Below are 17,045 nucleotides of genomic sequence, written 5' to 3' on the forward strand. Positions count from 1 at the left end.
CGACGGCGGCTCGACGGCGGCTCGACCACGGCTAGGCGGCAACGGCCTTGACAACAATGTCGATGGCGACTGAGCGGACGTTTGTACCCCCCTGGTTTGAACTTCAAATTCGCCTCCACAGGCAAACCTACTGATGGGCCCATCAGTACCTGATAGTAGGCCAACGGCCTTCTCTGTTTGGTAGGTATCGTGAACGGAGTCACTCACGCCTTTCCAGGGGCGAGTTTCGTCATGATGCTGCTTATTCTTGCACCAGAAGTCAGAAAGTAACCCTAACGTCACCCAGCATGAGACTCCTGAATGGCGACATATACACTTACTTGATGATCCTGCCGACTCCAAACCGGGGCTTGGAGTCTACCTAGTTTCCAAGGCCATATAAGTAGGTACCTATGTACCCTGCTTGCGTGCTACCCTCGTCGACTGCACTTGATGAGACAAACAAACCACCTCGTTCCAGTCTCCCCATAGCAAGATGACTGTTTGGCACTCAAGTTTGGAGACACCACGAGGCAAGGGACAACTCCCTAAGGATGCCTGTACGTCTCGTTTTCCCCATCTTTTCTATGTTGTCTCCTCCATAAGCTAACATGGGCAACTCACAGTGGCTGTTGCCGCTTGGGTCATCTTGAACTCCAAGCTCTCTGGCACCGAACAGGTTGCCTTGAACAGGCCTGACATCACCCAAGGCTCTGATGCCGAGGAGAAACAGCAGTTTGTGACCGTTCTTTCCAGTACCAATGTACAGGACATCGTCGAACAAGTCAGCCGCGCTGCATGTCTCCGCCACGGTGACTGCCGCATCTGGCAGCTCGGTTTGCAACTACCTCCTGACGGCGCAACCGGCCAGTCCCTGGCCACGACGCAACTCCTCATAGCCGAGACCGAGAGGTCCATATGGACCTGGCAAGAGCTGTTCCCCCGGACCAACACACCTCGTCTGCTCTGCGTCGTCAATCTCAGGCATGGCCGCATTGACGTGGGACTTTCCACGTCCACGGCCGCCATTCCTGTTACCCGCTCACAGCGGCTCTTCCAGCAGTTTTCCCACATTGCGAGCCAGATGATGGGCGCATCGCCTAGAGCCGTCGTGCGCGACTTAGATCTCACCAGTCCCCATGACGTGGCAGACATGCGCAGATGGAATGCGGCGGCTCCGGTGGAGCCCGAGCTGACCTGCCTCCATTGGCCCATCGAGCAGCACGCGGCCGACAAGCCAGACGCCGAAGCCGTGCGCGCCTGGGATGCCAGCCTGACGTATGGCCAGCTTTCTAGGACCGCAGATCACTTGGCGGCTCGCCTGCGCAAGTTGGGCGTCGGCCCAGAAGTCTTCGTGCCTGTCTTGTTCGAGAAGTCGGCCTGGGCCATCGCCGCAATGCTTGCCATTCTCAAGGCCGGAGGCGCCATTGTCCCCCTGAATCCGGACCACCCTCGGAGTCGCCACCAGGCCATTCTCAAAGATATCGATGCGTCAGTTCTGGTGTCTTCCACCTTGCATCAGGACTGGGCTCGTGGACTCAGCGACAGTGTCGTGGTTGTGGATCGGACGGCACTCGATAATGCTGCTGCTGCTGCTGTTGATCCTGCCAACAATTATTCTTCTTCTACTTCTTCTTCTTCCTCGGAACATAACACCAATCATTCCCATGATACTGGAGTCGCAGTTGGACCCAGCAATCCTGCATTTGCCGTCTTCACGTCAGGAAGCACCGGCCAGCCCAAGGGCATTGCCATCGAGCACGGTGCGATCTGTACCAGCATTCGCGACCACGGCCGGGTGATGCGGTTCGGACCACAGACGCGCACAATCCAGTTCGCCGCCTACACATTCGATGACAGCTTTTCCGACATCTTCACCACCCTCTCCTTCGGCGGCTGCGTCTGCGTGCCGTCTGACGAGGATCGCCTAGACGACCTGGCGGGCTGCATCGTCAAGCTGGAGGCGAACCATGCCTGCCTGACCGTAACTGTCGCTGCCCAGTTGCAGCCGCGGGATGTCCCAGGCCTCAAGACACTCGTTGTTGGCGGGGAGAGCGTCACGGCCCGGGTCGTCCAGCAATGGGCCGACCACGTCTACCTGATTAACTCGTACGGACCTGCCGAGGCGTCCATCTTTTGTTCTGCCAACGCGGGCATGTCTCGCGCCGACGATCCCATCAATATCGGTGTCGGGGTTGGGTGCACGCTCCACATCACCGAGGTTGAGGACCCCAACCGGCTACTCCCCGTCGGTGCCATTGGCGAGCTGCTGATCGAGGGGCCCATCTTGGCGCGCAGCTACATTCGCAACGAGGCTAAGACAAAGCAGTCCTTTATCGGCGATCTAGCATGGGCTATTCCGTCCAATGGGCGAGGCGGTGGTGGTCCTACGAGGAGGTTCTACCGAACCGGTGACCTGGCACGGTACAACGAGGACGGGACGATCCAAGTACTCGGCCGTAAGGACACGCAGGTCAAGTTGTACGGACAACGGATCGAGCTCGGCGAGATTGAACACCACCTCCGCAGCGTGATCCCGACCTGCCACGAAGTCGCCGTCGAGGTGCTGACGCCTAAGACGGCATCGGGAGCAGCCGCCGCGGCAACGCCTGTGCTGGCAGCTTTCCTGCTGCTCGGCGCCGACGCGGGCAGCGATAGCGGCATATCAGAGCCGGCGTCGGTCGAAATCCTGCCCGAATGGCCCGACGGCGCCGGTGATCGTCTGCGGGAGCTATTGCCGTCGTACATGATCCCTTCAGTGTGCATCAAGGTCCAAGAGATGCCCATGATGGTGTCGGGGAAACTGGACCGCAAGGCCCTGCGGTCCATGGCCTCGCACCTGACCACGCGGGATCTCGCTGGACATGACCCTGGAGGGGAAGGGGGAGGTCTCCCTGGTCCCGAAACAGACCGAGAAGAGTTACTGCAGAAACTGTGGGCTCAGACGCTGGATATCGATGCGCATTTGATCAAGCTGGAAAGCAGCTTCTTCCGCCTCGGGGGCGATTCGGTCGCGGCCATGAGGCTAGTCGCCAACGCGCGCGATGCAGCCGTCAAGTTGACGGTGCAGCGCGTCTTCCAACACCCTACACTGCGTGAGCAAGCCGCAGTGATGGAGTTCTCTCCCCAAGGCGTCGGACCCTCGGGCTGGAAGACTGTCGACAAGTTTAGTCTCTTGGGTGGCGTGGATCGCGGCCTGGCGCTCCGTCACAACTCAGAATCCCGGCTTCCGGCCATAGATGCGGCACTGAAGGCCATCCAAAACCACGATCCGTACACCGGCCGGGATTCTATATCAGACATCTATCCATGCAGCGCATTGCAAGGCGGCGTGATGGCCCTCTCGGCTCGAAACCCCGGCTCGTACGTAGCCCAAATGGCCTACAGACTGCCACCGGACGTCGAAACAGCACGGTTCAAATCGACCTGGGATGCTGTCGCTCAAGAGCATAGCATTCTTAGGACCAGAATATTCCAGGCCGAAAGCGACTCCAACCTGTGGCAGGCTGTCGTCGACGAGCCGATTCCTTGGTCAGAAGCAAATGATGGCACCCTCGCGTCGTACCTGGACCAGGACAAGCAGGTCCCGATGACGCTTGGGTCCAGGCTGGTCCGGTTTGCCATTGTCTCATTGGGCTCGGCACGCTGGTTCGTGTGGACACTTCACCACGCCATGTTTGACGACGTTTCGCAGCGCCTGCTGCTCCGCGCGGTTGAGCGAGCCTACCACGGCCTGTCTCCAAGCCCACACCTGGCGTTCAACGTCTTCATCCAGCACGCCGCCGACGGAGCAGCCGACACAGCCGCCGCCGCCGAGTTCTGGAGGCAGCAGCTGCAAAGCCCTCCACCGCCGTCGTTCCCTGTGCTGCCCGACCCAGACTACCTGCCGTCGGCCGACCAGACCATCAGCCGGAGTACCGAGGTCCAGTTCCTCCGCGGCGACACTGACGTGACGCCGTCCACGCTTCTCCGCGCCGCCTGGGCCATACTCCTCGCTCAGTATTCCGACAGCCACGACGTCGTCTTTGGCTGCACCGTCAACGGCCGCGGCGTGGCGCTGGACGGCGTCGAAACCGTTTCCGGGCCGACCTTTGCCACGGTTCCCCTGCGCGTCCCTGTGGACCGCGATGTCAGGATTTCCGACTTTCTCCGGCAGCTGCAGCAGAAATATGTTGACATGATGCCGTACGAACAGGCTGGTCTGCAACGCATCGCCCGGTGGGTGCCCGAGGCGCGCGCCGCGTGCCACGGGCAGAGTCTGCTGGTTGTCCAGGCAGCAGACGTCGACGAACAAGGGGGCGGCGACAGTCTCCTGGGGGCGAGGGAGCTGGTGGGACACTCGGCGGGCTTTCTCGCCAGCGCCTTGGTCGTCGAGTGTCGCCCCACGACGTCGGGCCGTCTCGACATGCAGTTCCATTTCGACTCGGGCGTTGTGCAGTCGGTCCAGGTCGAGCGGCTGGCGCGCCAGTTCGAGCACATCGTGAGTCAGCTGAGTCGGCACGGGGCTCCCAGAGGGGGAGACGACGAAGGAGAAGGAGAAGAAGCGACTATTGCATCCCTCGAGCTGATTACCGAGGACGACCTCCAAGTCTTGGCCCATTGGAACGCCGCGACTTTTGCCGACGAACGTGTGGTAGGTGTCTGTCTTTGTCCTTTGAGCTCTCTGGCTGTGCTAACAAGGCGGGCCACGCACAGGATCAACTGATGCATTCCGGCTTCTACGAGCACTTGCGTCTGCAGCCATCGAGCCCGGCCGTGCAAGACTACGACAACTGCCTGTCGTATGCCGAGCTCGAGGAACACGCGAGCCGCCTGGCGCAAGCCTTGGTCGCCCAGTTTGGGGTCCAAACCGGCCGGTTTGTGCCGCTGTGCATGAACAAATCCGTCTTTGTCGTCGTCGCTGTCCTCGCCATTCTCAAAACAGGCGGCGCCCTGGCCATGGTCGACCCGCTGCTGCCACCCGAGCGGCGCAAGCACATGGTTTCGACCTGCGAACCGGACTTTATCCTCTGTTGCCCATCGACACAAGACTTCTGTCGCGAGCAGCTTCTTCCCGTTCCCGCCATCGCGGTCGATCACGCCTCCATCGATGCGCTGCCGCCATGCCAGCACCAGCAAGTCTTCCAAGCCGCCGCGGACCCGGGAGATCGGGCCTGCATCGTCTTCACGTCCGGGTCGACCGGCATTCCCAAGGGCACCGTCATGACGCACCGCGCCTGGTCGACGGGGACGCAGAAGCTCGGCCACTTTGGCGGCATGACGCAGCTGAAGCCGCTGCGGACACTGCAGTTCGCGGGGCTGTCGTTCGACTTCTGCCTCTTCGAGATCACGCAGACGCTGTCGCTGGGCGGGTGCATCTGCGTGCTTCCCGAGGCCGAGCGCACGGCCGAGGGCGCCGTCCGCGCCATCAACCGCTTCAGCGCCAACTGGGCCGTCCTGGTGCCCACCTTTGCCTCCATGCTCGACACGCGCAACAACGCCATGCCGACCCTGCGCACCTTGGTGTTTGGCGGAGAAGCTTCCCCGCCAGCCCTCTTCTCGCACTATCCGCCGCATGTGCGGCTCATCCAGCTCTACGGCCCCAGCGAAACCACCCCGGGCACATTCCTCAACGAGCACTTGGACCCCAAAGTCCCCGCCAATGTCGGCCGCCCCATCGTCGGAACCGGCTGGATCGTGGACCCCGATGACCACCGCCGCCTAACCCCGATCGGCGGCATTGGAGAGCTGCTTCAGGGCGGACCCATGGTGGGCTGCGGGTACCTTAGCCAGAGCGAGACGACGGCCAAGGTCTTCGTCCAGCCGCCCCCCTGGGCTGGCCGCTTCCCCTCGATAGAGCCCGGTCAGCAGATGTACCTGACGGGCGACCTGTTCCGCTACGCTGCCGACGGCACCTTCATCTTCAGCGGCCGGAAAGACACACAGATGAAGCTCAGGGGCCAGCGCCTGGAACTGGGCGAGATTGAATACCACATGCGCCGGCTGGTACCGCAGGCCAAGGCTGTCGTGTCAGACGCCATTGCGCCGGCGGACCAGCCCGACAAAAAGACACTCGCTGCCTTTCTCTGTCTGCCCGACCACGAGCATGATGGCATTGAGGGCGATGACAACAACAACAACAACAACAACGACATTCTACTGCCGGCCACGGCGCTCGGCGCAATCAACCTCAACACGCTGGCCAGTCGAGTTGCCGCCGTCCTCCCGCGATACATGGTGCCCAATGTCTTTTTGCCCATAAGGCGCCTCCCTTTCGTGCTCGTCTCGAGGAAAATCGACCGCAGAGCGCTCCGAGCGGCTGGTTCGTCCCTGAACGCAGCCTCCTTGCGTTCGTATTCCATCCAAGCTGCCCGGCAGGCCTCGAAGCCCCCCGAAACGGCGACGGAACAGAAGCTCGTCGACTTGGTAGCCCTGGTCCTCAGGACAGAACAAGTCGCCATCGGCACCAACGACAGTTTCCTGTTGCTTGGCGGAGACTCGATCGACGCCATGCGCCTGTCCGCCTTGGCAAGGGCAGAGGGCCTGTCGCTCACCGTCGCCAACATCCTGCAAAAGCCCATCTTGTCAGAGCTGGCGCAGTTAGCAGACGATCAGAAGCAGGACAGCGCGAACAACAGCCGCAACTCTGAGGATCATGATGCCCCCATCGCCAAGTGGCAGCTTCTGAAGGGCGACGACGCGCTCTCGCCCAAGTCTATCCGGGACGAGGCCCTGGCGCAATGTGCTTGGTTGACTTCGGCGGAAGAGATCGAGGATGCATATCCATGTACCGGTCTCCAGGAAGGCATCTACGCCCTGTCGATTGCGCGCCCTGGGACTTACCTCTCACAACATGTTTTCACCGTGTCACCGTTGGTAGACCGCAAACGTCTGGCTGCTGGCTGGGAAAAGCTCTATGCCACTCTGGCTATTTTGCGCACCACCATCGTCCAACTTTCTTCGTCCCAGCTGGTGCAGGTCGTTACCTCGGGCCCTCCAGAGTGGGTGCCCGTAGGCAATGACGGTCTGGACGCCTATCTGACACGCGACCGGTCAAAATCGTTTGGCCTTGGGGACCGCTTGAGCCGCCTGGCTCTTGTCCCGTCTTCTTCGTCTTCGTCTTCGCAGCCCCCGACGGTGGTATGGACCGCGCATCACAGCTTGTACGACGGGTTCTCGGTACCCCTGCTCACAGCCGCTCTTGACTCTGCGCTGAGGACGACCTGGGACGACGTGGCCGCACAAAGGGCCGACTTCCGTCAATACATCCGATACATAGGCGATACCAGCTCGGCCGCGGCGCGTGAGTACTGGGAAGGTCAATTTGACCACAAGAGTTTCGCGGCGTTCCCACCAGTCCTGGATAATATGGGGAGCGAGAAGACGAAGACGACGACGGTGCAACCTGGTCATCGTGACGTTGTGGTGGAAACGATTCCGTACGCGCACAAACTCAGGGCGGTCACGGCCCCGTCCGTCATTCGAGCCGCGTGGGCTCTCACCCTGGCGCGCTTTACCGGTTCGGCCGACGTGGTGTTCGGGGCAACCGTGTCGGGCCGTGACGCCGCCGTGCCGAACATTGCCGACATCATCGGGCCAGTATTTTCTACGGTGCCGGTTGCGGCGAGCGTAGACTACGCCAAGAGCATACAGGAACTCGTCGAAAGCATGCACAGTCAAGCCGTCGGCATGATCGAGTTCCAGCACCTTGGGCTTCAGAACATTGCTCGGTGCGGCCCGGCAGCTGCGGCAGCCGTCGGAAAGGTCCGCAACCTGATCGTCATCCAGCCGGCGTCGTTTGGGGACGGACAAGACAACGCCTCCCTAGTCAAGCACCGCTTCGCCGACCCGAACAGAACCGAGACGCACACGTACCCCGTGGTCGTCGAGTGTGACATCACCCCCACGGGGGTTCATGTTCATGCATCGTGTGAGCGCCATGAGCTGGCAGGAGGAGCCGGGGAACTCAAGCGCGTCATCGGCGTCTTTGCGGGCTTGCTCGGACAGATGGCACAGGCAGCACCCGAGACGAGCATTTCGACGCTGTTACGACGGCACCAGCCCGACCTCGATACCTTGCACGCTTGGAATTCCCACGTGCCGCCCGCTGTCGAGAAGTGCGTCCATCAGGCCATCCCGTTCCAGGCCCGAGGGACGCAACTCGCCGTCCGGGCATGGGATGGAGACGTCACCTACCGAGACTTGGATGCTCTGTCGACGCGACTTGCCCACCGCCTCGTCTCCATGGGCGTCGGTCCCGACAGGCTCGTGCCTCTATGCTTCCACAAGTCGCTTTGGGCCGTCGTCACCGTTTTGGCCGTCATGAAGGCGGGCGGCGCCCCTGTCTTTCTCAATCCTGACCTGTCTCCAGATAGGCTTGCCGGTCTTGTCGACTTTGTTGATTCCGACCTTCTCCTGACGTCGGCCCAGGCGCTACCGCAGCGAAACACGGCCAACAACGCGAAGCCTGTGGCCAAGAACATCGTCGACATCGACGCTGGATTTGTACGGGGACTCGCGGATAATGACGACGACTTGGCGCCCTCCACACTGCCAGAGGTGCAGCCACATAACCTGGGGTTCGGCGTCTTCACATCGGGCACCACGGGCGTGCCCAAGTGCATCCTCCTGGAGCACCTCAATCTCATGACAGCCGCTTGTCTGTATCGTGAGAACGACGAGTTCCGGCCGGGAGCACGAGTGCTGCAGTTCGCGTCGTACGCGTTCGACGTCTCGGTCAAGGACATGCTCGGGACGCTCTTGTACGGGTGCGAGCTGTACGTGCCGTCCGAGGAGGACCGCATGAATAACCTGGTCCAGTACATGCAGACGCACTGCATCACACAGGCCATGTTGACTCCCACGATTGCTGGTCTGTTTGGGCCGAGTGACGTACCCAGCCTCCAAGTGTTGGCTTTGATCGGCGAGAAGCTGACGGCCGGGAACATGGCGACCTGGGCACAAGTCGTGCACCTAATCAACTCGTACGGTCCTGCAGAGACGACGGTCCAGTCTGTATGCAACAGCGGCCTCGCAGCCGACACGGACCCGCGCAACATTGGCCGCGCGCTGGGCTGCAATGTCTGGCTCGTTGATCCCAGCGACCACAACCTGTTGGTCCCCATCGGCGCCGTGGGTGAAATGGTCATTGAAGGGCCCATCGTCTCGCGGGGCTATCTCAAGAATGTCGACAAGACGGCCGCTGCCTTCATTTCGCCGCCGGAATGGCTGCCTGCTGCGCGGCGAAACAATGCCAAAACCCGCCTGTATAAGACGGGCGACCTGGCGCGCCTCGGTTCCGACGGCAGCCTAACCATCCTCGGCCGCGATGATGCACAGGTCAAGCTTCACGGACAGCGCATCGAGCTCGAAGAGGTCGAGTACCGCCTCAAACGCCAACTGCCCACAAGCGTTGGCGTCGTCGTCGAGATGGTGTCGCCCAAGGGCGGTAACGGCGACAGCAGCCTGCTTGCGGCCTTCTTGCACGACAAGACTATACCGGTTGATCATCACGACCACGAGTTGGGATTCGTCGATCCTCGCTCGTCCAGCATTTTACGAGACCTGGATATCGGCCACCTGAGCAGAGCCACGGCCGAGACCTTGCCGCCCTACATGCTGCCTGGCGTCTTCCTCGCCATTCCACGGATCCCTCTGTTACCATCGGCCAAGACCAACCGGAAGCTCTTGCGCGCTCTGTACGCCAACACCGAGCCGGCCACGCTCGCAACACTGTCGTTTGCCTCCCTGGCCCGAGATGCCGCGAAACTGCAGCTCTTCCAGCACCAGCCCTCCTCGGTAACCACCTCCACCACCATCAGTCGCAGGCTCGAACGGCTCCGGGCCGTCGTTGCCAAGGTCCTACGCTTGGACGAGGCCGTCGTCGCGCTCGACCAGAGCTTCCAGGAGTTGGGCGGCGACTCCATCACGGCCATGCGACTGGTGTCGGTCGCGCGGGTGCAGGGGATCGGCCTGACCGTGATGGACATTCTACGGCGTGCGACAATCGCGCAACTGGACGGTGTCGCGAACGACCTTGACGACCCTGCCTCTGCAAGCTTGTCTGGGCAGCGGTCCACTTTGGCACCGTTCCATCTGGTCAAGGACGTTGATGATCCGAACCGCCTTGTGGCCGAGGTTGCCGCTCAGTGTCGAGTTCTGCCCGATGTGGTCGAGGACGTGTACCCGTGCACACCGTTGCAGGAGGCATTGATGGCCCTGTCCATTCACCAGGCTGGCGACTACGTGGCGCGCCGACGCTTCCATCTGCCCGAAAACGTGGAGCTCCCGAGGCTGCTAGCCGCCTTGGACGCTGTGGCCCAACGCGTCCCGACTTTGCGGTCGCGAATTGTCCAGACGGGGTCCGGACTCTACCAGGTGGTTATCCGAGGCCATATTTTCATTACTCAAGACGTAGACGACGTGCAGGAAGAGCCATTAGACGTAGACAACGACAAGCCTATGGGACTGGGTGATGCCTTGAATCGCTTCGTCGTGGACCGCCCAACGAAAGTTCTCACCTGGGTTTCGCACCACGCAACGTACGATGAAGTCTCGGCTACTATGTTCTTGAAGCTGGTAAACGAAACATACCGTGGCAGGCCACTTGAGGGTCCGCTGTTCCCCGCAGACTACCGTCTCTTTATCCAGCACATTACACGACTGCCCCTGGAATCCTCGCAGCAATTCTGGTCGAACCAGCTGGCCGGCGCGAGTCCGGATGCCTTCCCGTTCCATGCTGCCGGTCAGAGCCGGAACGGCACTTCGATACATGAAGTCAAGGTCACTGGGCGGTTCCGCACCACCGCGGTTTCGGCCAAGCCTCCCACGCAGGCCGCGGTCCGGGCTGCGTGGGCCATCGTGCTGGCTGCGCACACGGCTTCGGACGACGTCGTGTTCGGCACCATCCTCTCGGGCCGCGACGCCCCCGTCGAGAGTATCGACCGCATGGTGGGGCCCACCATCGCCACGGTGCCGATCAGGGTGCGCGTCGACGGCGGGGAGACGACGGCGGCGCTGGTGGCGCGACTGTCGGCCCAGGCCACGGACATGATTCCGCACGAGCACTTCGGCCTACAGCGCATCCGCCGCATCAGCGATGAGGCCCGGCATGCCTGTGACTTCCGCAACCTGCTGGTAGTCCACCCTCCGGCTGACGAAGATGAGGAGGAGGACGACGAGGCGGCGCACGAAAGGGATCAGGCTGTTCTCAAGGCGGACGATGCCCATGAGGCGACGTTGCCGATGAACACGTACCCTCTCGTGTTGGAGCTGCATCTACCCGGGACCGGCGGCGCTGACGACAGCCATGAATACGCCCTAGACGTGTCCTTCGACCCCTCCATCATTGATACGGCCCAGACGGAGCGTGTCGTGCGGCAGTTCCAACACGTGCTTAAGCAGCTGCTGCTGCCACAAGAACCTCGGCATGCTACGGGAACGCCTCTCCACGAGCCGCCGAGAATGGTGAAAGACATCGAGGTCATCTCAACCACCGATCGCGAGGAGCTCTGGCGCTGGAATGCCCATGTACCCGCGACGGTCGAGGATAGCCTTCACAGTCTCATACACCAGAGGAGCCAAGCGGCTCCGGACGCTGAGGCCGTCGTCGCGTGGGACGGGCGCTTGACGTATGCCGAACTCGACCAAGCCTCGTCGGCTCTAGCCCATGAGATCGTGGCCCGGGATGATAGCGTCGGCTCCTTTGTCGCCCTCTGTTTCGAGAAGTCCGTCTGGGTCGCCGTGGCCATGCTGGCCGTGTTGAAGGCCGGCAAGGCGTTTGCGTTCCTTGACCCTGCCTACCCCGTCGACCGGCTGCGCCATATAACGTCCCTTCTCGATCCAGTGTTGGCCATCGCATCCTCGACATACCTAGAGACCTGTCGAAGTCTGGTGCCCAACACCATGGTGCTTGGTTCAGGGTCCCAGACGACGGCGGCTGTTGTCAATCCCCCGGCCGTCACGGTCCGACCCTCCGATCCCATCTGCGCCGTCTTCAGCTCCGGGACCACGGGAGTGCCCAAGGGCGCCATACTCTCGCACCGATCGTACGTGACGAGCAACCTGCACCATGCCCGTATCACTTCGCTGGACGCGACATCACGCGTGCTGCAGTTCGCCTCTTGCAGCTTCGACGCCAACGTGTTCGAGGTCCTGACCCCGCTCATGATGGGCGGCTGCGTGTGTATCCCGCACGAGGCGAACCGCAACGGCGACATCGAAGTCGAGATCCGCCGCATGCGCGTGAACTGGGCCTTCTTTACGCCGGCGTTCGCGGCGCTGCTCGAGCCCGAGCGCGTGCCGACTCTGAAGACGGTCATCCTTGGCGGCGAAGCTGTCAGCGTTCAGCTTGTCAAGACGTGGAGCCGACAGGTTTCTCTTCATATTGGTATGCTCCGACGCTCCCTTGCTTGCTGTGGCGTGTTGTTTGTTTTGGCCGTGTGACATGCTTGCTAACCTGTTTCTCTTGCTCTCGCCGATCAGCCTACGGACCCAGCGAATGCAGCATTTTCAGCACCTTGACGGATCCCATCGACGAGGACGCGTCGCCCCTGAACCTCGGAAAAGCATGCAGCGGCGCCTTGTGGGTCGTGGACCCGACCAATATTGATCGACTGGTTCCCATCGGAGCACCGGGCGAGCTGTTGCTGGAGGGCCCCAATATTGGCGAGGGCTACATCAAGAACGCGGCGCAGACCAAGGCAGCTTTTCTGGAGCAAGCACCGACCTGGTTTTCTCGTGATGACTTGACGACGACGACTCATGGCCACAAGTTCTACCGCACCGGGGACATTGTCAAGTATGACACGGACGGCTCGCTCGTCTGGGTGGGACGCAAAGATAGCCAAGCCAAGATCCGGGGCCAGCGCGTGGAACTGAGCGAGATCGAGAACCACTTGGCCCCCGTTCCAGACCTGGGCCATGTCGTCGTCATCATTCCCACCGCAGGGCCTCTTCGCAAACGTCTCGTGGCCGTCTTTAGCGGAGAGAAAAACACAGCCTTCCAACAACAACAGCAACAACGGCAACAGCGACAACAGGCGGCGGCGACAGCAGTAGGAGGAGGCTTGACGCTACTGGACGGGGACGCCTCGCGAGTGACGGCGCAGCGTCTCATCGACACTGCAAGGAAGAAGCTGTCAGCCGTGCTGCCGAGCCACATGATACCCAACTTTTGGATCCCCGTCGAGGCCCTCCCGGTCCTTTCTTCGGGGAAACTCAACAGAAAGTACGTTTTGGCGTGGTTGGAGGGCCTGGACGACCAAGCGTGGGCTTGGCTCGTGTCCTTTGCGGCTGATGCGGACAACGCCGCGCAGGGCGACGACGGCGACGAGATCCTGACGGACAAAGAGGTCACCCTGCGCCTGCTGTGGCACAAGGTCCTCAACGTCGGCATCGAGGCCATTCACAGCCGCAGCGCCTTCCTGCGGCTCGGCGGCGACTCCATCTCGGCCATGCAGCTCGTGTCCAGTGCCGGAGCCGCAGGGCTGCGTCTCACCATGCAAGACGTTACCAAGTCTCGGAATTTGAGAGAGATGGCAAACGCGGCGTCCCTTCGGAACCTCGCCGGCGGCCCGCAGATCACGGGCGCGACGGGCCTGAACGGCGATGCAGACTCGGCAGTCGAAGATGTCGTCTTTGAGCTGTCGCCGATCCAGAGGCTATATTTCCGCATTACGCCCGCTGGGAACAATGCCTTTGAGCAGAGCATGTTGCTCAAATTAACCACAAGAGTGTCTGCTTCAACCCTGTCGAACGCCCTACAGACGCTGGTGAAGCACCATGCGCAGCTCCGAGCTCGCTACACGCACAACTCAGGGTCTTGGAAGTGCGCTTTTCCTCTTTTCCCCCCCCCTTCTTTTGCCCCCCCCCCCCTTTTTTTTTCTTCCTCGAACCGATGAGTAAAGCAAGTAACTGATGGTTCCAGGCAATATATTTCCAAGTTCGACCCTATGCAACAAATTCTCCGTGTGCATTCCATCGATGACACTGCGAGCATCGAACGCATCGTTTCGGAGTCCCAACTTCGCCTGGACTTCCAGAAAGGTCCAACTTTTGCGGCAGAGCTGATTGGGACACGGAACGACCAGTACTTGTTTCTGATTGCTCACCACTTGTCGATCGACTTGGTGTCCTGGCGGGTGATTTTGCAAGACCTCGAGGATCTCGTGTTAGGCCGAGCCGATTCCTTGCCTAGATCATCCATGTCGTTCCAGGCCTGGGTCGCTCGACAGGCCGAGTACTCTCAGCAACTGGAGCCGTCAGTCTTTCTGCAGCAGCACCAGGGCCTCCAATCCGTGGATGCTACGGAATATTGGGGCCTTGAGCATGGGTTCAGCAATACCTCCTCAGACGTCAGCCAACAGAGCTTCGTGTTGGACAAGGCCACCTCGACATCGCTTCTGCGCGATTCCAACACGGCCTTCACCACCAAGCCTGTCGATATATTCCTCGCTGCCGTCGCCACCTCTTTCTCCCGTGTCTTCCTGGACCGGGACCCACCAGCTGTTTTCCTCGAGGGCCACGGCCGTGAGCCGTGGAGTGCGTCCATCGATATTCTCCGCACGGTGGGTTGGTTCACGACTTTGTTTCCCGTGTCGCTGGACCTAGGAGAGGCACGGGATATGACCACAGCGGTCCGCTTGGCCAAGGACCGACGCAACCGGTTCCTGGACAACGGTTTCGCCACCTTCACCTGCAGCCAGTTACTGCCATCGTCTCCGGAGACTTCCGCCTCTGCTACTACTGCTCCAGGCGCGCCCGTGGCTGAGATCATGCTCAACTTCGCCGGCCACTTTGCCGAGCTGGAAAACGAGAACGGACTCTTCAAGCCTGCCGGCATTGATCTGTCGGCCCAGGACAAGACGTCGTCGCTGGACCGCTTCTCCCTCTTCGGCATTGAAGTGGGCGTCCACCAGGGCGAAATTAGCTTCGACGTATCATACCACAGCCGGTCACAGAAGCGCGACCTCATCACCCGCTGGATCGACGGCTGCAAAACCTGCCTGCAAGAAGCCGCCGCCATTTTGCCCACCCTGCCGCGAGCGTACACGGCCGGCGATTTCCCGTTGCTGCAACTGTCGAGCGACGAGGAGCTGGATATCCTGTTGACCGACACCTTGCCGTCGCTCGCCATTGACATTGGCACCGTGGACGACATCTTCAAGTGCACCCCCACTCAGCTCGACATGCTGGACACAGAGGAGAGGGCCGTCGGTCACCACATGACGCGACTCGACTTTGAAGTCACGGGCACTACGTCCGGTGAGAGCATCGACCCAATCCGGCTCAGCGAGGCGTTTGCAGCCCTTGTTGCCCGCCACCCAATCCTGCGGACTGCGTTTGTGCCGACCAAGTCCTCCGGCTTCGTGCAAGTCGTACTCAACATTCACGCTCCGGCCGTTACGCATTTCAAGGTCAACGTGAACGAAGAGTTCAAAGGCGCAGCGCCACCCACGGACGCGGTATATCAGAAAGTCCAACGCGGCGAGCCGCCTTATCATCTCACTTTCCACCATCTTGTAGCCCAGGACAAGGTCTTTTTGTCCTGGGAGCTCAGCCACGCCTTGCTAGACGGGAACTCGGTCGCCATCCTCCTCCGGGACTGGAACCTCGCCTACGTGGGCCAACTTCCCGATGGGATTGCACCCGGCTTCCACAACCTGGTTCGGTACACGGCGCACCGCGCGTCGGAGCCAGCCTTGGCGTACTGGACGCAGCAGCTCACGGGCATCCAGCCTAGTCTCCTCCCTCTAGACACCTCTTCGGCTTCTGGCGACCACCACCCAACGGCCAAACGCCAGCAGCGCTTTATCCCGCTGCGACTGCCCACGCTGGACGTGCTGCAGCGCTTCTGCCAAGACTCCGTTGTCACCGTTCCCAACCTCGTGCACGCTGCGTGGGCCGTCGCACTGCGGCGGGCGCTGCCAAGCTCGCCGGACGTCGTGTTCGGATACCTCGTGTCGGGCCGCGACGTGCCGCTCGTCGACGACATTGGCGATGCGGCTGGCCCCTACTTTAACACGGTTCTGTCACGGTACAATCTCAACGCAACCACGACGCCGACGCTCGGCGACGTCCTGCGCACTGTGCAGGCCGCCATGACGGCGCGGCTGCCGTTCCAGAACTTCTCGTGGCCCGAGGTCCGGGAGCGACTTTCCGGGGTCCTGAACCCGCCCCTACCGGCCGGGCCAGTCTACAATACCATCATCAACATCCACCGCTTCGCGGCGCTGGACGACGCGGCCGCGGAGAGCCGGCTGAGGTTCGAAGCGAAACAGGGTTATGATCCGCTGGCGGTAAGTTTAAGTTTTCCGAGAGCTCTTGTTTCTTCCTTGGTTGTTCTTGTTGTTCAAGAAGAAGAGGAGATCGAATGGATGGCTAACACAATGATATGCAGCATGATATGGAGCTGACAGGGAAGATCGATCCCAAGGAGATCAGGCTGGCTCTCGTGTATTGGAGCACGAGCTTCACGGATGACTTTGCCTCGGCTTTGGCGGCATCGGTGGAGGATATTGTGCGGGAGATGCTGTCTAATCTGGATTCGCCCGTGGAGGGCTCTAAATCAGTGTCTTGAGATGTATACTTTTGTGATAATAGAACCCCGTTTGGGAGATATTGGATAAGGAGTTAGATCAGAGAACAGTCCAACCTACTTCCAATACTATGTATAGTATGCACGTAACTCGACGCAGGTTCAATAAAGTGCGGCTGGATCCCTGAGTTGATTAGGACAGCCTGGCTCGCCTCCTTTGCAACTCTTGACCAGGTCTGAGTTCTGTTCGACCTTCAAAGATATCGAGGGAGGGCTGTAACGCAACCGCCCGCCCATGAAGGCCCCGGTCATGTTGAATGCAGTACTCCTCGGAGTTCATGAAAAGCTATCTCCTGCCGGTTTTGCCGTCAGCATTGCACACGTGGCCGCTGCAACAGAAGGATCATCAATGGCATGCTGAGGAGAACTCATCACGTGGTCCAGACCAGGAAAGGTCTATAAAGAGCCGTGGTCCTGCACTCGAGTGGCCGATTCTGCTTCACCAATTCCTCTTCCTTCATCGCTGCTCGGCCCGCCGCCTTACGTAAGA

The 17,045-nt window shown here is 60.8% G+C and overlaps 1 protein-coding gene across 1 annotated transcript; it reads left to right on the plus strand.

The window, feature by feature from the left end:
- Window positions 1-475: 475 nt before the first annotated feature.
- EsH8_I_000015 (uncharacterized protein) lies at window positions 476-16,537 on the plus strand (the record flags this gene model as incomplete). Its single annotated transcript, XM_083267428.1, has 6 exons — window positions 476-539; window positions 606-4,612; window positions 4,675-12,346; window positions 12,442-13,786; window positions 13,886-16,256; window positions 16,358-16,537. The coding sequence occupies 6 exons, from the start codon at window positions 476-478 to the stop codon at window positions 16,535-16,537; spliced, it is 15,639 nt and encodes a 5,212-aa protein (XP_083117866.1).
- Window positions 16,538-17,045: the final 508 nt, after the last annotated feature.

The sequence above is a fragment of the Colletotrichum jinshuiense genome, chromosome 1 (assembly GCF_051148585.1).
Source record: "Colletotrichum jinshuiense chromosome 1, complete sequence".
NCBI classification, from domain to species: Eukaryota; Fungi; Ascomycota; class Sordariomycetes; order Glomerellales; family Glomerellaceae; genus Colletotrichum; species Colletotrichum jinshuiense.